At 39.7% G+C, this 17492-nt stretch overlaps 1 protein-coding gene across 1 annotated transcript; it reads right to left on the bottom strand.

The window, feature by feature from the left end:
- Positions 1–1880: 1880 nt before the first annotated feature.
- On the bottom strand, positions 1881–17384 carry LOC307057243 (kelch-like protein 23; the record flags this gene model as incomplete). Its single annotated transcript, XM_079710366.1, has 3 exons — positions 1881–2191; positions 12555–12707; positions 16157–17384. 3 exons carry the CDS (start codon positions 17382–17384, stop codon positions 1881–1883), a joined length of 1692 nt encoding a protein of 563 aa, XP_079566492.1.
- Between the last annotated feature and the right edge of the window lie 108 nt (positions 17385–17492).

Raw genomic sequence — 17492 nt, 5'->3', positions numbered from 1 at the left:
AATTCAGTTGTTTCACTAATTCAGAAACTCAATTGTCCTTCAATTCAACTGGCCCAAATTCAAGCAGCTTTACCACGTTGCAGTGATTTATTTATTTTTATTGAAAATACAAAGTAATATTAAAGGAAAACATTTAAATAATTTAAAAATCATTCCATATCCCCCTACACTAACACAATGAATTTCACTTCTGCATATTACTTTCCACATGCATAAAGATTTTACAGACACAATGATAGTGTTCATACCATTTTATATTGTGCTTATTTTACTTACCATATCACAGACATGCCCATGTACCTACAGTCTTCCAAACAATTTAATGGCAGTATAAGGCTTCACTCTTTTTATTAGCCCACTTTCTTCTTTGCCATTTAGATTATTTCCAATTTTTCGCTATTGTAAATAATGCAGACATAAACAACCTCATGCATTTACCTTTTTGTTTGTTTTGTTTGTATGTTATTCTTTAGGTTACAAATCAAGGAGTAGAATTTATGAGGAAAAGATATGGTCATTTTTATGGCTTTCTATGTAGTGCCATATTGTGTTCCCAAAGGGTTGTATCTGTTTAAAATGCCTTCTTAAACGAATGTATTAAACAGGTTCTTTCTAAAATTTAAAAATAACTCAGAAAAATTAGGTAGTTTTACACTTACATACTTAAAGTTAAAAATAATTATTGTCTCTTAAAAAATGAAGAGTGAGGGTAGATGATCTAACAGATTACTAAAAGTTTAGATGAGTTAAGCTACGCTTCTTAAATTTTCTCAAGTTATGGCACACATGGAAAGTGATATGGTAGGCACACTGGAGAAAATGGACAAAGATGTTTCTGGCCCTGAAGTTTCAGCTACCCAGGCCACCTCTGGCTACTCCAAGAGCTGTGGGGATCTATATCTAGGCACATCTATCACCCAAAGAGCCAGTGTACATGGGAAGGGAAGTTCTAATTGAGGTTAGGTGACTCAATCCAAGTCACAAAATCTACTTAGTGGAAAATGAATTCAAATTTCTTCTCATCAACGTATTTTCTACTATATCACAATGTTCTACATGCTTTCTGGCTCTAAATTTCAATTTCACATGCAGACAAGTACCTATACTTATGAATAAAGAGGATTTTCTGATATGCTTAAAGACACCTAAACTAGCAATTTACATCAAAGCTAAAAATTAAAAATAGCTCTTAGGATCAACAAATATTCAACTCTTTCCTCTGCAATTTTTCAGATTTTCCTTTCTTTTAAATTTAGTCTGTAAACTCTGAATAGTAATAATCTTTTGCACAACATCTTGTATATCTCTGGTAGTCAGTAAATAAAGAATCATAACTATAAATAATACACACTACAAAGGAAAAACACTAGACTTAAGTCCATTCTAAATAATTCTAAAGGTTAAAAAATATTTTTAAGTATTGATTTTGTAGAGGTAGAGAATATTCCCTCTTTATATTTCAAATTCCTTGTTAGCTAAATGGAACCTTAATGTACACTATTACATTACATTAATGTACACTATTACACTGTCATAAGAAATATTTCACTCCACAGAATGATTTTGACCTACACCCAGTGTTGATGCTACCAGGAGAAAAAAATTCACTGCAAAGACGTTTCACCTTTTACCAAGTGTCCAGTGTTCCAGATCACCTTTGATGAGCAGAGATTAAAGGTAGTAACCCCACTGATTCAACTGTAAATATACATGTTTCTTGACCATTAATCACAGGGGGGTTGGGGTGTAGAGTGGGGGTTAGGCATGAGAATTCACCTAACGTGTGCCAGGCCACAATAACAAGTAAGACACTCCAAACCCTACATTCTTTTTCACTACACCCTGAAACAGTGATTACTTGGTCATTTCTATGGACTTAGTCAAACATTATACACACAAACACACCCGTGGGACCGCATGGCACTTGGAAGATTACCCACGATTTCCCACTTATTAAGATCTGGATCATATTTCTCAATGCTCTGAAGATATGTCCCCTTTGAGTAGGAATACCCCCCAGTGACATAAATACATCCATTCATGATGACGGCACCACACTCCATCCTCCTTTCCATCATGGGAGCGATCTCTCTCCATTCATTCTGTTCAGGGTCATAGCATTCTGTGATTGTAGTTTGTCCACCAACTAGATAGAGCTTATTTTCAAATGGAACTGAACACAATCCATATTCTATTAAAAAGAAAAAAGCATATTTCTATTAGGATAACAAGCAAAAGAGATACCTCACGGTGGTGATAATAATAATGCTTTACAATTTAGCATACAAAAATAGAGTAGTTGTGACATTTTGATTCCAGCACACACTACCACAACACGGAGCCTTAAAATCCACTCCCAATCACCAGACTCAGATTACCTATTCCTGCCACTGTCTTTCAGGTTATCCCTAAACTGGCTTTGCAGGATGCCGGGAGGAACTCATCCTCCGACCACTACCCTTCCGGGAACTTCCCAGCACAGGCACCTTTTTCTCTACGCCTATGTGTAAAAGGTGGTAGCAGCAGAGTCCCTCTGCCATGAAGACGTCCCAGGTAACTGGTGTAGGGTCCTTCGGGTCTTAGCAGCTAACCCTGTACAGTATCTGCTGCCACAGGCGCTTGCCTCTCTCACACTGCTGGTCAAGTTAAAGACACAAGAAGTTAGAGAAATATAAGCCAGTTTAGTGGGGAACTACAGTCTGTGACCTTAAGAAGCTGTGGAAGGTGCTCAAAGGCCGAGGGCTGCCATGTGAGGTCTGCATCCTGGGGCTGGGAGTCCACCTCTTGGGGATCAGCTTTCCAGGCCATTTTAATTTTTTCCATTTTATCTCCCCCTCCACATCCAAACCTGCTGGCTCTTCCAGGCACCAGGATCTTCGGCAACTTCACTTCCTCTCCCTTCTTCCCAGGTCTGTGACTAGGGTAAGGCAAGTGAGGTGCCCAGAGCACAAAACAGGAGACTCTTCCACTTCCAAGCAACTCCTTCAGTTCTGTGCCTCAAGGGCACAGGTCACTTGCCTGACCCTAGTCCCAGCCCTGTTTCTTCCACGCCCTCAGTTCTAATATCGCTCCCAACCTGTGAGTGAGTTCTTTCTCTGGAAGTATCAACCATTAGATTACACTTAAATACTTCTAGCTGCAGACCTGAAGAAAGAGCAGGAGTTGTCAGTGGCACTAATACTATGGCGAATAAATGAAGATTTAGCTTGCCATTGCTGAGCTGTTCCATCTGTCTGGAACACCTTCTTTTCCCAGGTCCTTGCACAGCTACCTTCTCCATGTCATTCAGGTCTCATCTTACTCTCACCTCCTCAGAGGGCCTTCCCAGATCATCCAACCTGAAGGAGCCGGTCAGGCATCTCTACCACATCACCCTATTTTAATTCTCTCTGTAGCTCTTCTCATGATCTGATGTGGTTCCTGTTTACAGTCTCTCTCTTCCTTCTGACAGTGCAGGAACTGTGTCCTGCCCACCACTCCACTCCCAACTGAAGGATGGCAAGTGTCTGGCATCTTGTAAGGACTCAATAAAAGTTTGTTGAATCAATGAATGAATTGTACCTTGTACCCTCTGTGCCCAAATATGCGCTCCCATTATTTCGTGGAAGAAAAGCTTATAAGGCCTTCTTTAGAAAGAAAGAATGTACAATCAGAAATGTGATTTCCCCTTTAAGTAGGGAAGACAAATTCTTATCAGTAAAGTTCTTACTATTTAGGTTTCAAAGCCTAAGGAAAAGTCTGAGAAGACTGGTATTTCTGCTTTGAGTCCCCATACTGTTGTTCTCTGGTTTCTGACATCCAAGAACAAAAGAATTCCCTACCTCTGAAAACCCATTTATTACCTTTCAGTTATACACATGCAGAATTTTTATAGGATTTAGTTGTTTTTGAGTACTTGTGACACATTGTTTGTTTATATAAATTATGAGTCATTCTGTCAAATGGTTATTGTGAAAATTAATGATGATTCAAAACTTTTATCAGTTGGTATAAATGATTCAACAATGAGCTTAGTAAGCTTTTCTTAAGTTATTCAAATCTCACAAAAAATCCTCAATTTGGAACTCTTATTTTAAGAGAAGTATCTCAATCTTTCTATAGCAGTAAAAGTATTTAAAATAAAGTGACTCCTGGGCTCTCTATTCTGTTCCATTTATCTATGTGTCTGTTTTTGTGCCAGTACCATACTGTTTTGATTACAGGAGTTGTGTAGTATAGTCTAAAGTCAGCGATTCCTCCAGCTCTGTTCTTCTTTTTCAAGACTGTTTTGGCTATTTGGGGTCTTCTGTGCTTCCACACAAATTTTAAAATTATTTTTTCTAGTTCTGTGAAAAATACCCTTGGTATTTTTAAAAGTAATTAATTTATTTATTTTATTTATTTTTGGCTGTGTTGGGTCTTCGTTGCTGAGCGCGGGCTTTCTCTAGTTGTGGTGAGTGGGGGCTACTCTTCGTTGTGGTGCGCAAGCTTCTTCTTGTGGTGGCTTCTTGTTGCAGAGCACAGGCTATAGGGCACTTCAGTAGTTGCGGCACATGGGCTCAGTAGTTGTGGCTTGCGTGCTCTAGAGTGCAGGCTTAGTAGTTGTGACACACAGGCTTAGCTGCTCTGCAGCATGTGGGATCTTCCCAGAACCCGTGTCTCCTGCATTGGCAGGCAGATTCTTAACCGCTGGCAGGCAGATTCTTAACCACTGCGCTACCAGGGAAGCTCTACCCTTGGTGTTTTGATAGGGATTGCACTGAATCTGTAGATTGCCTTAGGGTAGTGTGGTCATTTTAACAATATTAATTCTTCCAATCCATGAACACAGTATGTCTTTCCATCTGTTTATAGCATCTTCAATTTCTTTCATCAGTGTCTTACAGTTTTCCGAGCACAGGTCTTTACCTCCTTAGGAAGGTTTAGTCCCAGGTATTTTATTCTTTTTGATGCATTGGTAAATGGGATTGTTTCTTTAATTTCTCTTTCTGATAGTTCATTGTTAGCATATAGAAATCCAACAGATTTCTGTATATTAATGCTGTATCCTCATGATCAATTAATCTATGGCAAAGGAGGCAAAAATATACAATGGAGAAAAGACAGTCTCTTCAACAAGTGGTGCTGGGAAACCTAGACAGCTACATGGAAAAGAATGAAATTAGAACATTTCCTCACACCATACACAAAAATAAGCTCCAAATGGATTAAAGACCTAAATGTAAGGCCAGATACTATAAAACTCTTAGAGAAAAAGACAGGCAGAACACTCTTTGACATAAACAGCAGCAAGATCTTTTTCATCCACCACTTAGAGTAATGAGAATAAAAAACAAAAATAAACAAATGGGACCTAATTAAACTTAAAAGCGTTTGCAGAGCAAAGGAAACCATAAACAAGACTAAAAGACAACTCTCAGAATCAGAGAAGATATTTGCAAATCAAGCAACTGACAAAGGATCAATCTCCAAAATATACAAACAGCTCATGCAGCTCAATATCAAAAAAAAAAACCCAATCAAAAAATGGGCAGACGACCTAAATAGACATTTCTATAAAGAAGACATATCAATTGCCAACAAATACATGAAAAGATGCTCAAAATCACTAATTATTAGAGAAATGCAAATCAAAACTACAATGAGGTATCACCTCACACTGGTCAGAATGGCCATCATCAAAAAATCTAGAAACAATAAATGCTGGAGAGGGTGTGGAGAAAAGAGAACCCTCATGCACTATTGGTGGGAATGTAAATTGATACAGCCACTATGGACAACAGTATGGAGGTTCCTTAGAAAACTAAAAATAGAACTACCGTATGACCCAGCAATCCCACTACTGGACGTATACCCAGAGAAAACCATAATTCAAAAAGACACATGCACCCCAATGTACACTGCAGCACTATTTACAATAGCCAGGACACGGAAGCAACCTAAATGTCCATCAGCAGAGGAATGGATAAAGAATATATGGTATGTATATACAATGGAATATTAGCCATAAAAAAAGAACAAAATAATTCATTTGCAGCAACATGGATGGACCTAGAGGTTGTCATACTGAGTGAAGTAAGTCAGAGAATGATGAATATTATATGATATTGCTTATATATGGAATCTTAAAAAAGGGTACAAATGAACTTATCTACAAAACAGAAATAGAGTTACAGAGTAGAAAACAAACTTATGGTTATCAGGGGGTAAGAGGGGAGGGATAAATTGGGATATTGGGATTAACATATACACACTACTATGTGTAAAACAGATAACCAATAAGACCTACTATATAGCACAGGGAACTCTACTGAATACTCTGTAATGGCCTATATGGGAAAAGAATCTAAAAAAGAGTGGATATATGTATCTGATTCACTTTGCTATACACCTGAAACTAACACAACATTGTAAATCAACTATACTCCAATAAATAAATAATTTTTTAAAAAATGATAAAGCAAAGAAACCCTAGATGAACAGATAAAAAAGATGTTATATATATATAATACACACACACACACACACACACACACACACACACACACACACACACTGGAATACTACTCAGCCATGAAAAAGAAATTTTGCCACTTGCAACAACATGGATGGACTTGGAGGGTATTATGCTAAGTGAAGTAAGTCAGACAGAGAAAGACAAATACTGCATGGTATGACTTATATGTGGAATCTAAACAAGCTAGTTAATATAACAAAAAAGAAATAGACTCACAGATATAGAGAACAAGCTAGTGGTTACCAGTGGGGAGAGGGAAGTGGGGGAGGGGCAAGATAGGGGTAGGGGATTAAGAAGTACAAACTATTATGTATAAAATGAATAGGCTACAAGGATATATTGTACAACACAGGGAATATAGCCAATACTTTATAATAACTATAGAGTATAAAAAATTTTAACTATAAAAAAATTTTAAAATTATAAATCACTATGCTGTACACCTAAAACTTATATAATATTGTACATAAACTATATCTCAATTTTTTTAAAGTATAAAAATAAATAAAGTGGGCTTCTCTGGTGGCACAGTGGTGAAGAATCCGCCTGCCAATGCAGGGGACACAGGTTCCATCCCTGGTCCAGGAACATACCACATGCTGTGGGGCAACTAAGCCCGCAAGCCACAACTACTGAGCCCGCGTGCCACAACTACTGAGCCCACATGCCTACGGCCCATGCTCCACAGAAAGAGACGCCACTGCAACGACAAGCCCGCGCACTGCAATGAAGAGCAGCCCCCGCTCACCGCAACTAGAGAAAGACTGTATGCAGCAATGAAGAACCAATGCAGCCATAAACAAACAAACAGATAAATAAATAAATTCCTGGTAGTTTTTCCCCTGTTACCCAAGTGCAACATAATGTTCTGTTATAGTTGATGGAAACTTCCTCAGCTATAACTGCCTTTTTTCTTGTTGGTCACTCTATGAGGCTACTGATGCTAAGGGACTGTGTCTTGTTTATTGAGCTCCTAGCACTGTACATAGCAAGCAGGAAGCACTCAGCAAATATCTGTTGGACAAATGAATGAATGAACAATTTCAAACCAAGTATGAGGAATAGCACCATCTGTCATGGCTCAAAAGAGTTCACACACAAATATGCACTATAAATACATGGCAGTCTGTATTCAGTGTTACATGAGTGATAGGAACAAAGCCAGCCAGGGATTCAGAGACAACCACAATATTTTCAGGTATTCAATATCCATTGAAATACTTTAAGATTTTTACCTAAGAGTTTTTTCTCACTGAAAAGACCTGTAAAGCTTATCTAATCTAACTTCCTTATTTTGCTGGAAAGTAAGACCCAAGAGCTTAAGCTCCTGCCCAAGATTACACAAGTAAATAAATAGCAGAGCCAGGAGAGAATGTTATTCCCACTGGACACAGCTCTCCACGGATTTTCCCTCTATCACTTACTGCTTCTCCCGGGTTCTTCACGCACTCTTCTTCCTCAGCTCATCCTTTAACTAATGCTGTTTCCCAAGATTTTGCTCACTACTGTGTTGTTGGTCCCAACCTCCCAAAGCATCTCATTCACCTCCACACATAGTCACCATCTCTAAGCAAACAACTCACAGATCTCTGTATTTAGCTGCATTCTTCCTCCTGAGCTGCAGAACCACACTTCCCATCGCTTGCTGGACAGCTCTTCTGAGTTATCTGACTGGTCCTTGACATTTCACTACAAAACTGAGTTCATCATCTCTCCTCTTCTCCCCTCCCACTGGTTGCTACTTCAGTGCTCCTAGTCAATCAGCCAGAGAGCCTGGAATGACTGTCAATTCCTTTCTCGTCCTCATCGCCAATGTCCAGTCACCCAAGGGAGCGATCACTACCATTCAATCAATGGTGAATCTGTAACATTCCTCGCACCTCCCTGTTTTCTACTCCTACCACTTCAGGCTTTCAGTATTTCTCACCTGGTTTATTACAATAGCTTTAGCAGATCTCCCTGCCATCTTTCTCCCAGTCTATTCTCAAAGGAGTTCTTTTCTTGAAGCTACAACTGATCACGCATCATTCTCTTGCTCTGAAAACTTTAAGCTCTCTATTTTTAAAATACTCCAGGCTGCCATTCAAAGCCCTCCATGACATGCTCTTCAACTGAACTCTCCCATCCAGTCTCTCATCCTACCCTCTTGCATCTCATTAATATACTTTTACTCTCAGGAACTGGAATGAACCTGGAAATTTCCCTTCAGCCTTCCTTCACTGGCTAAATTTCTGCCAGAACGCTCTTCCTCAAAAACTACCTTCCTTAATTGTAGCTATTCCTTAAGGCCCAAATCATAACAGCCTATGCCTGGAAGCCTTCTAAGATTGTCAGGGTCCCCTTAATTAGACTGAAGCTCTCTCTACCCTCAATTTCAGTAGCACTTACTTGTAAGACTGTCTTGTATTCCTGTTATGTATGTGTATTTATTACTAGATACTGAGTTCCTCTGGCAGTAAAATTAATCATCTTTGTGTCTTAGGTAATAACTGTCGATAGAATGGTATCTTTCCCAAGGTAAGGTCTCAATAAATGTTATCTTGAATTTAATGGGATTATAGTCCCCTGTTTTTCAACTATACAAAGCAACCACCCTTAAAAGCATTAAGAAAAAAGATAACATTTAGATTACCTTTTAAAAATAACAGTAGTCACTTCTTTGTGGTCTAAGCTACATATCTATAAGGTAGACTCAAGACTGACATTTTACATTCTTCAGGAGGTGCTCCTAAAATGCATAAGAGGCATAACTTGCTATAATTCAGAGGATGTAGGTCCAAATGCCTTCCAGGGCCAAGGAGATAACAGACTAGCTGAATGGACCAGGCTAGGGGTAAGAAAAACAGCAGCATGGGCCTCCCAAGTCGATGATGTGATGAGAATGGAAGAGACTGTGGTGAAACGGAGCATATAAGCCTCATCTAAAGGGAATAGCCACTACTTGGCACCACTAATTGTTGCCAGGAAGGAATATGATCCAAGGTTGCCAGATCTTGCAATTTTTCTAAAGGCCATAAATCATGATTTTTATTTGAAATCTCCTGAATTTTGAATATTGGTAACAAGCCAGTTAAAAAATATTTTGAACACTGTGAGAGCCAAATAGAAGATGCCACGTAGGGTGCTAATTTGATAACTTCGTTTCTCACATTATGTCAGGAAAATGTCCAATGTGAATCAAAATGCTCCATATGGAATTCTAATATTCATTTCTAATTGATTTTTTGATTTGCCATGGCTTTACATACTTTGGCTTAAGTCTCACTACCTTTTAAACTCTCTTTCAAGCAGTTAACAAGCTATACCCAACTTAAGTATGTTATGAGACCTTTATTTCTATATTTATTTTTAAATTAATTAATTTACTTATTTTATTTTTGGCCGCATTGGGTCTTCATTGCTGTGCACGGGCTTTCTCTAGTTGCAGTGAGTGCAGGCTTCTCTTGTCGCAGAGCACGGGCTCTAAGCGCGCGGGTTTCAGTAGTTGTGGCTTGTGGGCTCTTGAGCACAGGCTCAGTAGTTGTGGCGTGCTCCACGGCATGTGGGATCTTCCCAGACCAGGGATCGAACCCATGTCCCCTGCATTGGCAGGTGGATTCTTAACCACTGAGCCACCAGAGAAGTCCCTCGAAACATTTATTTTTAAAGGAACCTCTTTATGAAATATAAATTAAGTTTGTAATGTAAACAACTGCCCTCTGATTTGTTAATCTGACTTTTCATATGTTGGATTTTCTTTGTAAGGATAAGTCAGAGAAGTTATCTAACTCATAAGGTTAACATGAGGATCAAATGAAGTAACAGTGTAGTTGTTAAGAGCATGAGCTCCCAGCCAGACTGCCTGGATTTGAACCTCACAACAGCCCTAGCTAGCTGACCTTGGGCAATATATTCACTCTCTGTGTGCCTCAGTGGCCTATAAAATAGTAGCAGTACCTAGCTCACAGGATTGCTGTGAGGTTTCAAAGGATTAATACAGATAAAAGTATTGGAATAGTTAGTGCCAGGTATATACTTATTGAATAAATGTTAGCTATTACAGGCATACCTTGATGATATCGCAGGTTGGGTTCCAGAGCACAGTAATAAAGTGAATATCACAATAAGGCATCACACAAATTTTTTGGTTTTCCAGGGCATATAAAAATTATGTTTAGGGCTTCTCTGGTGGTGCAGTGGTTGAGAGTCCGCCTGCCGATGCAGGGGACGTGGGTTCGTGCCCCAGTCCAGGCGGATCCCACATGCTGCGGAGTGGCTGGGCCCATGAGCCATGGCCGCTGAGCCTGCGCGTCCAGAGCCTGTGCTCCGCAACGGGAGAAGCCGCAGCAGTGAGAGGCCCATGTACCGCAAAAAAAAAAAGTTATGTTTATACTATACTGTAGTCTATTAAGTGTGCAATAGCATATTTTTTATGTCTAAGAAAACAATGAATATACCTTAATTTCAAAATATTTTAGTGCTAAAAAATGCCAATTCAATTAAAATAGAACATCAAAGATCACTGATCACAATAACAAAGGTAATAATAATGAAAAAGTTTGAAACACTGCGAGAATAACCAAAATGTGACGAGACACAAAGTGAGCAAATGCTGTTGGAAAAATGGCACTGATAGAATTCTCAAGGCAGGGCTGCCACAAACCTTCAATCTGTAAAAAATGCAATATCTGCAAAGTACAATAAAGCGAAGCACAATAAAACAAGGTATGCCTGTACTCAGTATGACAGTTATTATTATTTTCTATTATAATTTCATTAGTTATCACAGAAAGTTGTGGGGAGTCTGGGATAATACATCTGAACTACTAGGAGACGAAAGTCTACCTCCAAGATGTCTTCAGAGCCAGGACAGCGTATGGCTGAAGTCCCTCCTTGTGTAAGTCCTGTGGTATATGGAGCCACAGCACCAGATTCAGGTGTGCTCCCCCTGAACCGTGAGATGACATATATGACGTATGGTGGAACTAGCTGCATTGGTCAAAAGTAGGAGAGCCTGTTCCCTTATGGAGAGGCAGATTGCTTATCGGTTATAGCACAGGTCAATGCGATCAAACTGCCTGACTTTGAATCCTGATCCACCACTTCCAAACTGTGTGACCTTGGCAAAGCTACTTATCCTTTCTAAGCCTTTACAAATATGTAAAACAGGGGTAAACAATACTTACAGGATTGTAGTTAGAATTTAAGGTAATATTACATGCAAAGGGCTCAGTCAGTACCTGACCTATGGAAAGTGCTCAAGAAGGTTAGCTATCATTATTATTCTCAGATGGTTCAAGCTCGTGAATTCCAACTATGCTCTCCAGTGACTCACACAGAAGCCGGATACTATATGGAAAATGATTCAGAGTAGTATGGTGATATGGTGATATGAATCTTTCCTAATGAAAAAAACCTTAATCAGATGGCTTAAACTTAACCAGGTAACTGTAACAGGTTTATCCTTCCCCCTGAGCTCTACCCAAAGAGACAAGTCAAAGAACAAAGGACACCACAGAAAGCAGGCCATTCTTTGTGGGTAGACAACTGTTAAGGCCAACACAGTTGGCCCTGCACATCACAGGAGTAAGTGCTTAATAGCTACTGAAACCCAGAAGGAACATGCTTCTAAAAAAAAAAAAATCATTTCCTGCTGAACTGAATCAACAGGTATCCTTCCCAACTATTTCATAGACTAGTGGTTTTTAACTGTCAATAAAAATTGTGTTTTATATAATGCATGTAGAAAATGAAAGAAAGCATATAACTAAGGATTAGGAAACACAAAAAAAGAATCTCAGTAAAAAAAATTTATGAAGCAACTAATTCTTTTAACCACACAGGCTTAAAATATGTGTCATGTAAAGACATCAGGGAAAGTATCTGTAGATGTCATCTAGTTGGAATAAGCTAATTGTGATTATTGTTAGATGAACATGTGAATATTTTGAGCCTTTAATTATACCCATGTGTAGCCTACTACATATTTAGCACTTTCTACTTCCAGCCCATTTTTAGCCATCTCTTATGCTGATAAGATGCATCACAACATGTACTATTTGAGACAGTGATTTGTTACCTGGATGTGGACTGGAGGTGATGAGGCTCCATTCATTGATATCTGAATTGTAGCTCTGGACCTTGTCATAGGTGCAGCTTCCTCTGTAGCCGCAGTGGCCGCCAATGACGTAGATAACTTCATGTAAGACACAGGCAGTAGCATTTCCCACGCCTGTGTGTTAATTAAAATCACATCTTCAGGTTGCTCTTTCATTCGGTTTTGCAATGAATATTGGACTAAGATTATTATTGCTTTTGTTATTATTGACAGTAGATGCAAGGCATTGTGCTAGATGCTATGAAGGACAGAAGAATAAAAAAGAAAAGAGGCTCCCTACACCTTTTTTTAAAAGGGGTGAGACATTTACACAAATAATTAGAACACAGGGTAGAGAACTCCTTTGAACGTTCAGAGCAAGGAGGCACTGCTTTGACTAGGGGAATCATGGCAGGCAGTGGCAGAATTTGACCTGGGCCTTAGTAGGTAGCCTTTGGCAGGCACAGGTGAGAGGAAGCCATCCTAGGCAGAGGGAAAGGTGAGTGCTTATTGGACAATGTCATGTAGCCGAGTTTGATTCCCAGCACTTGGGCAGGGCAGGTGGCACACCTGGGGCTGTCGTGTGGGAATTAAAGCTGACGTGGTAAACTGAAGCCACACAGCAAAGGATCCTGATGCCCAACTAAGAAACATGGACTTAATTTAGCAGGACTTTTTAAGGTTTTTAAAGAGAAGAAGGGAGGGACTACAGGAGTAGAAGGGCAAGAGTCAGAAGGAGCTAGGTATTGGCCCCGGTGCAAGGTACTGAGGGCCTGACTTTACACTGGACCTTGAGTCGGAGGGAAGGATACCAAGGTAAGAGACACGGGCAGAAGAGATGGGCCTTGATGACTGACTGTGTCCAAGACAAACAAGACTCATCCTGAGGTCCTGAGCTCGGAAAACTGGGAAACACTGATGCCACAGAAAAATAAGGAAGAAATGGATTCAGCAGGGGAAGGAGACGTGAGGAAGAAAGATGAGGAGGCTCGTTTTAGTTGAAAATGTCAGTTTTAAGTCTTTCAACCAACTTTTTACTTAGCCTATTAGATGGGCCGGTGCAGTTCAATCTCCCTGTGCATTTCTACTCCAAAACAAAAGTGAGTTTATAAGCAGGGCAGTTATGATGAGGGGGAAAAACGTTAGGACTTTCTAAACAGCCGAGTATTTATTTCTTCTCTGTATACCTGTCAACTAAAAAAGGAAATGAATTTGAAATTTGACTCTGCCCAATTTAGGTGCTCATTACCAGGGAAAGCTGCTAGTTCACTTTATGGCTACAAAATAAAACAAACTGGGGAACATAGTGTTATCCTTTCTAGAGACAAATGGGAAACTTAAAGTTCAGCATGAGTCCACCCATCAGAACCAGTACTAGCAAAAAGTGCACATAACTGACAAAAGCGTTACCCTTCCCTGGGATGGTCAGATATAATCAGGAATCAAAACTTAAGTTAAAAGTATAAAACTCTGGAATTTCAGACCCAGCTGGGGAGTAGGGGAAGACTTCAGCATACGAGCGTTTTCCATTCCACTCAAGGCTAAGGCAAGAACACGTGTGGCCTTCTTTACAGTGGATACACCATTGCAGCATTTTCTTTTCAGGAAGCACTGTTTCACACATGATTTAACAACGTTTCAGTAAAGTAATACATTTCAATCCTCAAAGAAATATACTCTAAACTGCAGAACCACTGAAATGGTGATCTTATCATTAAGAAACAGAGGCAGAGGGCTTCCCTGATGGCACAGTGGTTGAGAATCCGCCTGCCAATGCAGGGGACACGGGTTCGAGCCCTGGTCTGGGAAGATCCCACATGCTGCGGAGCAACTGGGCCCGTGAGCCACAACTACTGAGCCTGCGTGTCTGGAGCCTGTGCTCTGCAACAAGAGAGGCCGCGACAGTGAGAGGCCCGCGCACCGCGATGAAGAGTGGCCCCCGCTCGCCGCAACTAGAGAAAGCCCTTGCACAGAAACGAAGACCCAACACAGACAAAAAATAAAAATAAATAAAAAAAAAAAAGTGCAGTTCCATCACATTAAAAAAAAAAAAAAAGAAACAGAGGCAGAAATATATCCAGGTTTACAATAGCTGCTAAAATATTTGAACTTTCCTTGTGTCTTTTGTAGGAAAGGAGTCAGGACATTAAGAGCCACCCTGGGGAGAGGACTGGGGGAATTAGTAAACTGGGGGGTCAAGCTCAGGCAGAGTCAAAAACCAGAGCAGCTATCGCAGCAGGCATTAAGCCACCTTCTCCCAACCTGCCAACTACTTCGCAATCTTCGAACATGCAGGAGAGCGATTGTAATTGAATATGAAAGATATTTCTGCCCTGTCAAAGCTGACATGTTCTTCTATAAGATGTTCATGACAATAATGCCTAACACTTACTGAGTGCTTACTCTGTGCCAGGCATGGTTCTAAGCACTTCACATGAATAAACTCAATTAATCCTTTCAGAACTATGCTATGTAATATTGTGACCCCCATTGTACAGATGGCAAAACTGGGGCACAGGGAGATTAAACCATTTGCCCAAGCTCACCAGCAAGTGAGGTGAAAGTCAGGATTTGGATCCAGGCAGTTTAGCTTCAGAAGCAGCATGTCTGGTCACAAGGCCATTCTGCCTCTCAGGCTTCCTGTTCTCATCCAAGAATCACACCGGGTCAGATTCCCACACCCTCACTAGCATTAAAAAAGAAACAGAAAGGCCTGGGAAGAAACATCTGGAATAAAATGACTCAAATTTGGTAACAACGTACCAGTTTGTGTGCAACTCCCCAGCACCAATGAATAAATGTAATGAAATAAGTGAGATTCTAGCTTAACTTTTTTTACAGTGGGAGAGAAAGACAAGGCTAATTTAGTACCAAACACAGCAGAAAATACAGTGTTTATCAGACAGATGCTGAGATCCAATAGCCACTGTGTGGGCCACGTGCGGGAGGTAGGGGACCTGCCCCTCTCCTTTACCCTCTAAGACAGGACTGGAATTCCGAAGAGCAGAGGGTGTTTGTCTCTAGTTTTTGAGAGAATGTAATTTGTTACACCCTATAGGGACCAAACATTTCAAGGTTTTAATGAAAGACCTTTTAAAAGACAGACGATCAGATGATGAGAGGAAAAAAAGCTGAATATTTAAAAGCAGAATCAAAAAGGTTCAACGTCAAGAGCAAGCAAAAAAAAAAAAAGACAATTAAACATGAATAAAACTACCCAGCTTTCTCTCTTCATTTAGCCTTTGATTTAAATATAAATTCTTAAGACTCAAAGCAAGATGTAGATTCAAAATAGGCTGTAGAATAAGAAGAATGAATTATACTGTTTTCTTATATAAATAATATTTCTTTTCTAGCCTGGGTAGCATACTCTGATCACATAACTCTCAGTCAAGTTGGGGACTGCTATACTATATTTTCACTTGGAACCTTCTATGTAACATTATTTGTATAAGCCACTATAGTTTCTAGGTAGCATTCCAAAGTGATAAATTCTTTTTAACGTTATCTGTAAGAGAAGTGAGAGACCCTTGACCTAACCTCAAACACCTAAAAAATACAGAATAAACAAAATCTGCACTTACCTTTAATCATGTTTGCAATAGGAATCCACTTCTCTTTTAATGGATCATAGAACTCGGCCTCTTCTGCTGGAGCCCCTTTTCTGTAACCACCTAAAGCATAGACACAGCCACACAAGGTGACTGCACAGTGGTAATACCTGGCATTGAGCATTGGCAAACCTTCTGTCCATTCATCACTTTCACTGTTATAGATCCACACTGTGTCAAGAGCTTCTATGTTATCCGTTCTGTAACCCCCAGTTACATAAATATTGGGTCCCAAACATGTAACGCCATAGCTCTCCCTAGTGTAATCTGGTATTTCTGCTCCCTGGATCCAAACATTTGTCAAAGGATCCCATACGTGCACCTCTGATAAAGGATGCCAGTAATAGCCTCCAATGATATACATTGTGGCTGTGGACCTCTGAGAAATCTCTTTAGGCATGGGATTCAAAGCATTGTATATGAGAGATCGGATCTTATTTTCGGTTAACAGGCAGCTTCTTTGAAGGCCCAAAGCTGTTTTTAAATACACTGGATCTATATCTATGTTGATATAGCTTAGTAGATTATACAGGCATTCAATTCGATTTTCTACATCATGAGCAGTCCACTTGATAACTGGCTCTATGACAGCTTCTTCTTTCCAAACACTGAGGTTCTTTCTGGACAAGATAAAGAGGAACTTTTCAAGGCTGATTTCCAGAAATTCTTCTTGTTGCCATACTTCCTTAAACCTTGAGCATAGAATTCTTCGAGATTCCTTCTCTAGTTCTGGACACACGTGAAATTCTGCAAAGGAGTGCATTCCAATACAATTATCAATATCCAAGTGCCTTACCAAAAACTGCTCACATGCTTTCTTTACCGAAAGGAATTGTAGCAGATCTGCTGCTTCAAGCAGGCTTTGAACATTTCTTTTAGTTATCTCAATTTGGGACGTGTACGCATAATTTACAAGGCCTTCCAAGATATCATGTTGGATGCCAGAGATTTTTATTTTATTTTTAAATTTTTCTTTCATGTCAGCTGTGAACATTGCTTTAAAATAATTGCTGCAAGCAGCTAAAACAGCTCGGTGACAATGGAAGATTATGCCTGAAGGACACTGAAGGGTAATATCAGTAAATAATCCATCCAAGTAAAATGTTTTGAATGCATCCAGAAAATCCACTGGATGCGTCGAATCCTTGAAAAGGTAAATATAATCTTCTTGTCCTTTTAGAGCCATGGCTGCAATAAACATGAAACAATAAACGTTTTCAATTGTGCGCATTACCTCATAATCAATGCTAAATATTCCTGTCATTATAATGATTGATTAGCATCGAATATACAAAACTAGACTAAGTTC

This window comes from Hyperoodon ampullatus (assembly GCF_949752795.1).
Source record: "Hyperoodon ampullatus genome assembly, chromosome: 8".
NCBI classification, from domain to species: domain Eukaryota; kingdom Metazoa; phylum Chordata; class Mammalia; order Artiodactyla; family Ziphiidae; genus Hyperoodon; species Hyperoodon ampullatus.
The sequence above is the reverse complement of the archived record's forward strand: the minus strand, read 5'-3'. Positions and strand labels throughout refer to the sequence as shown.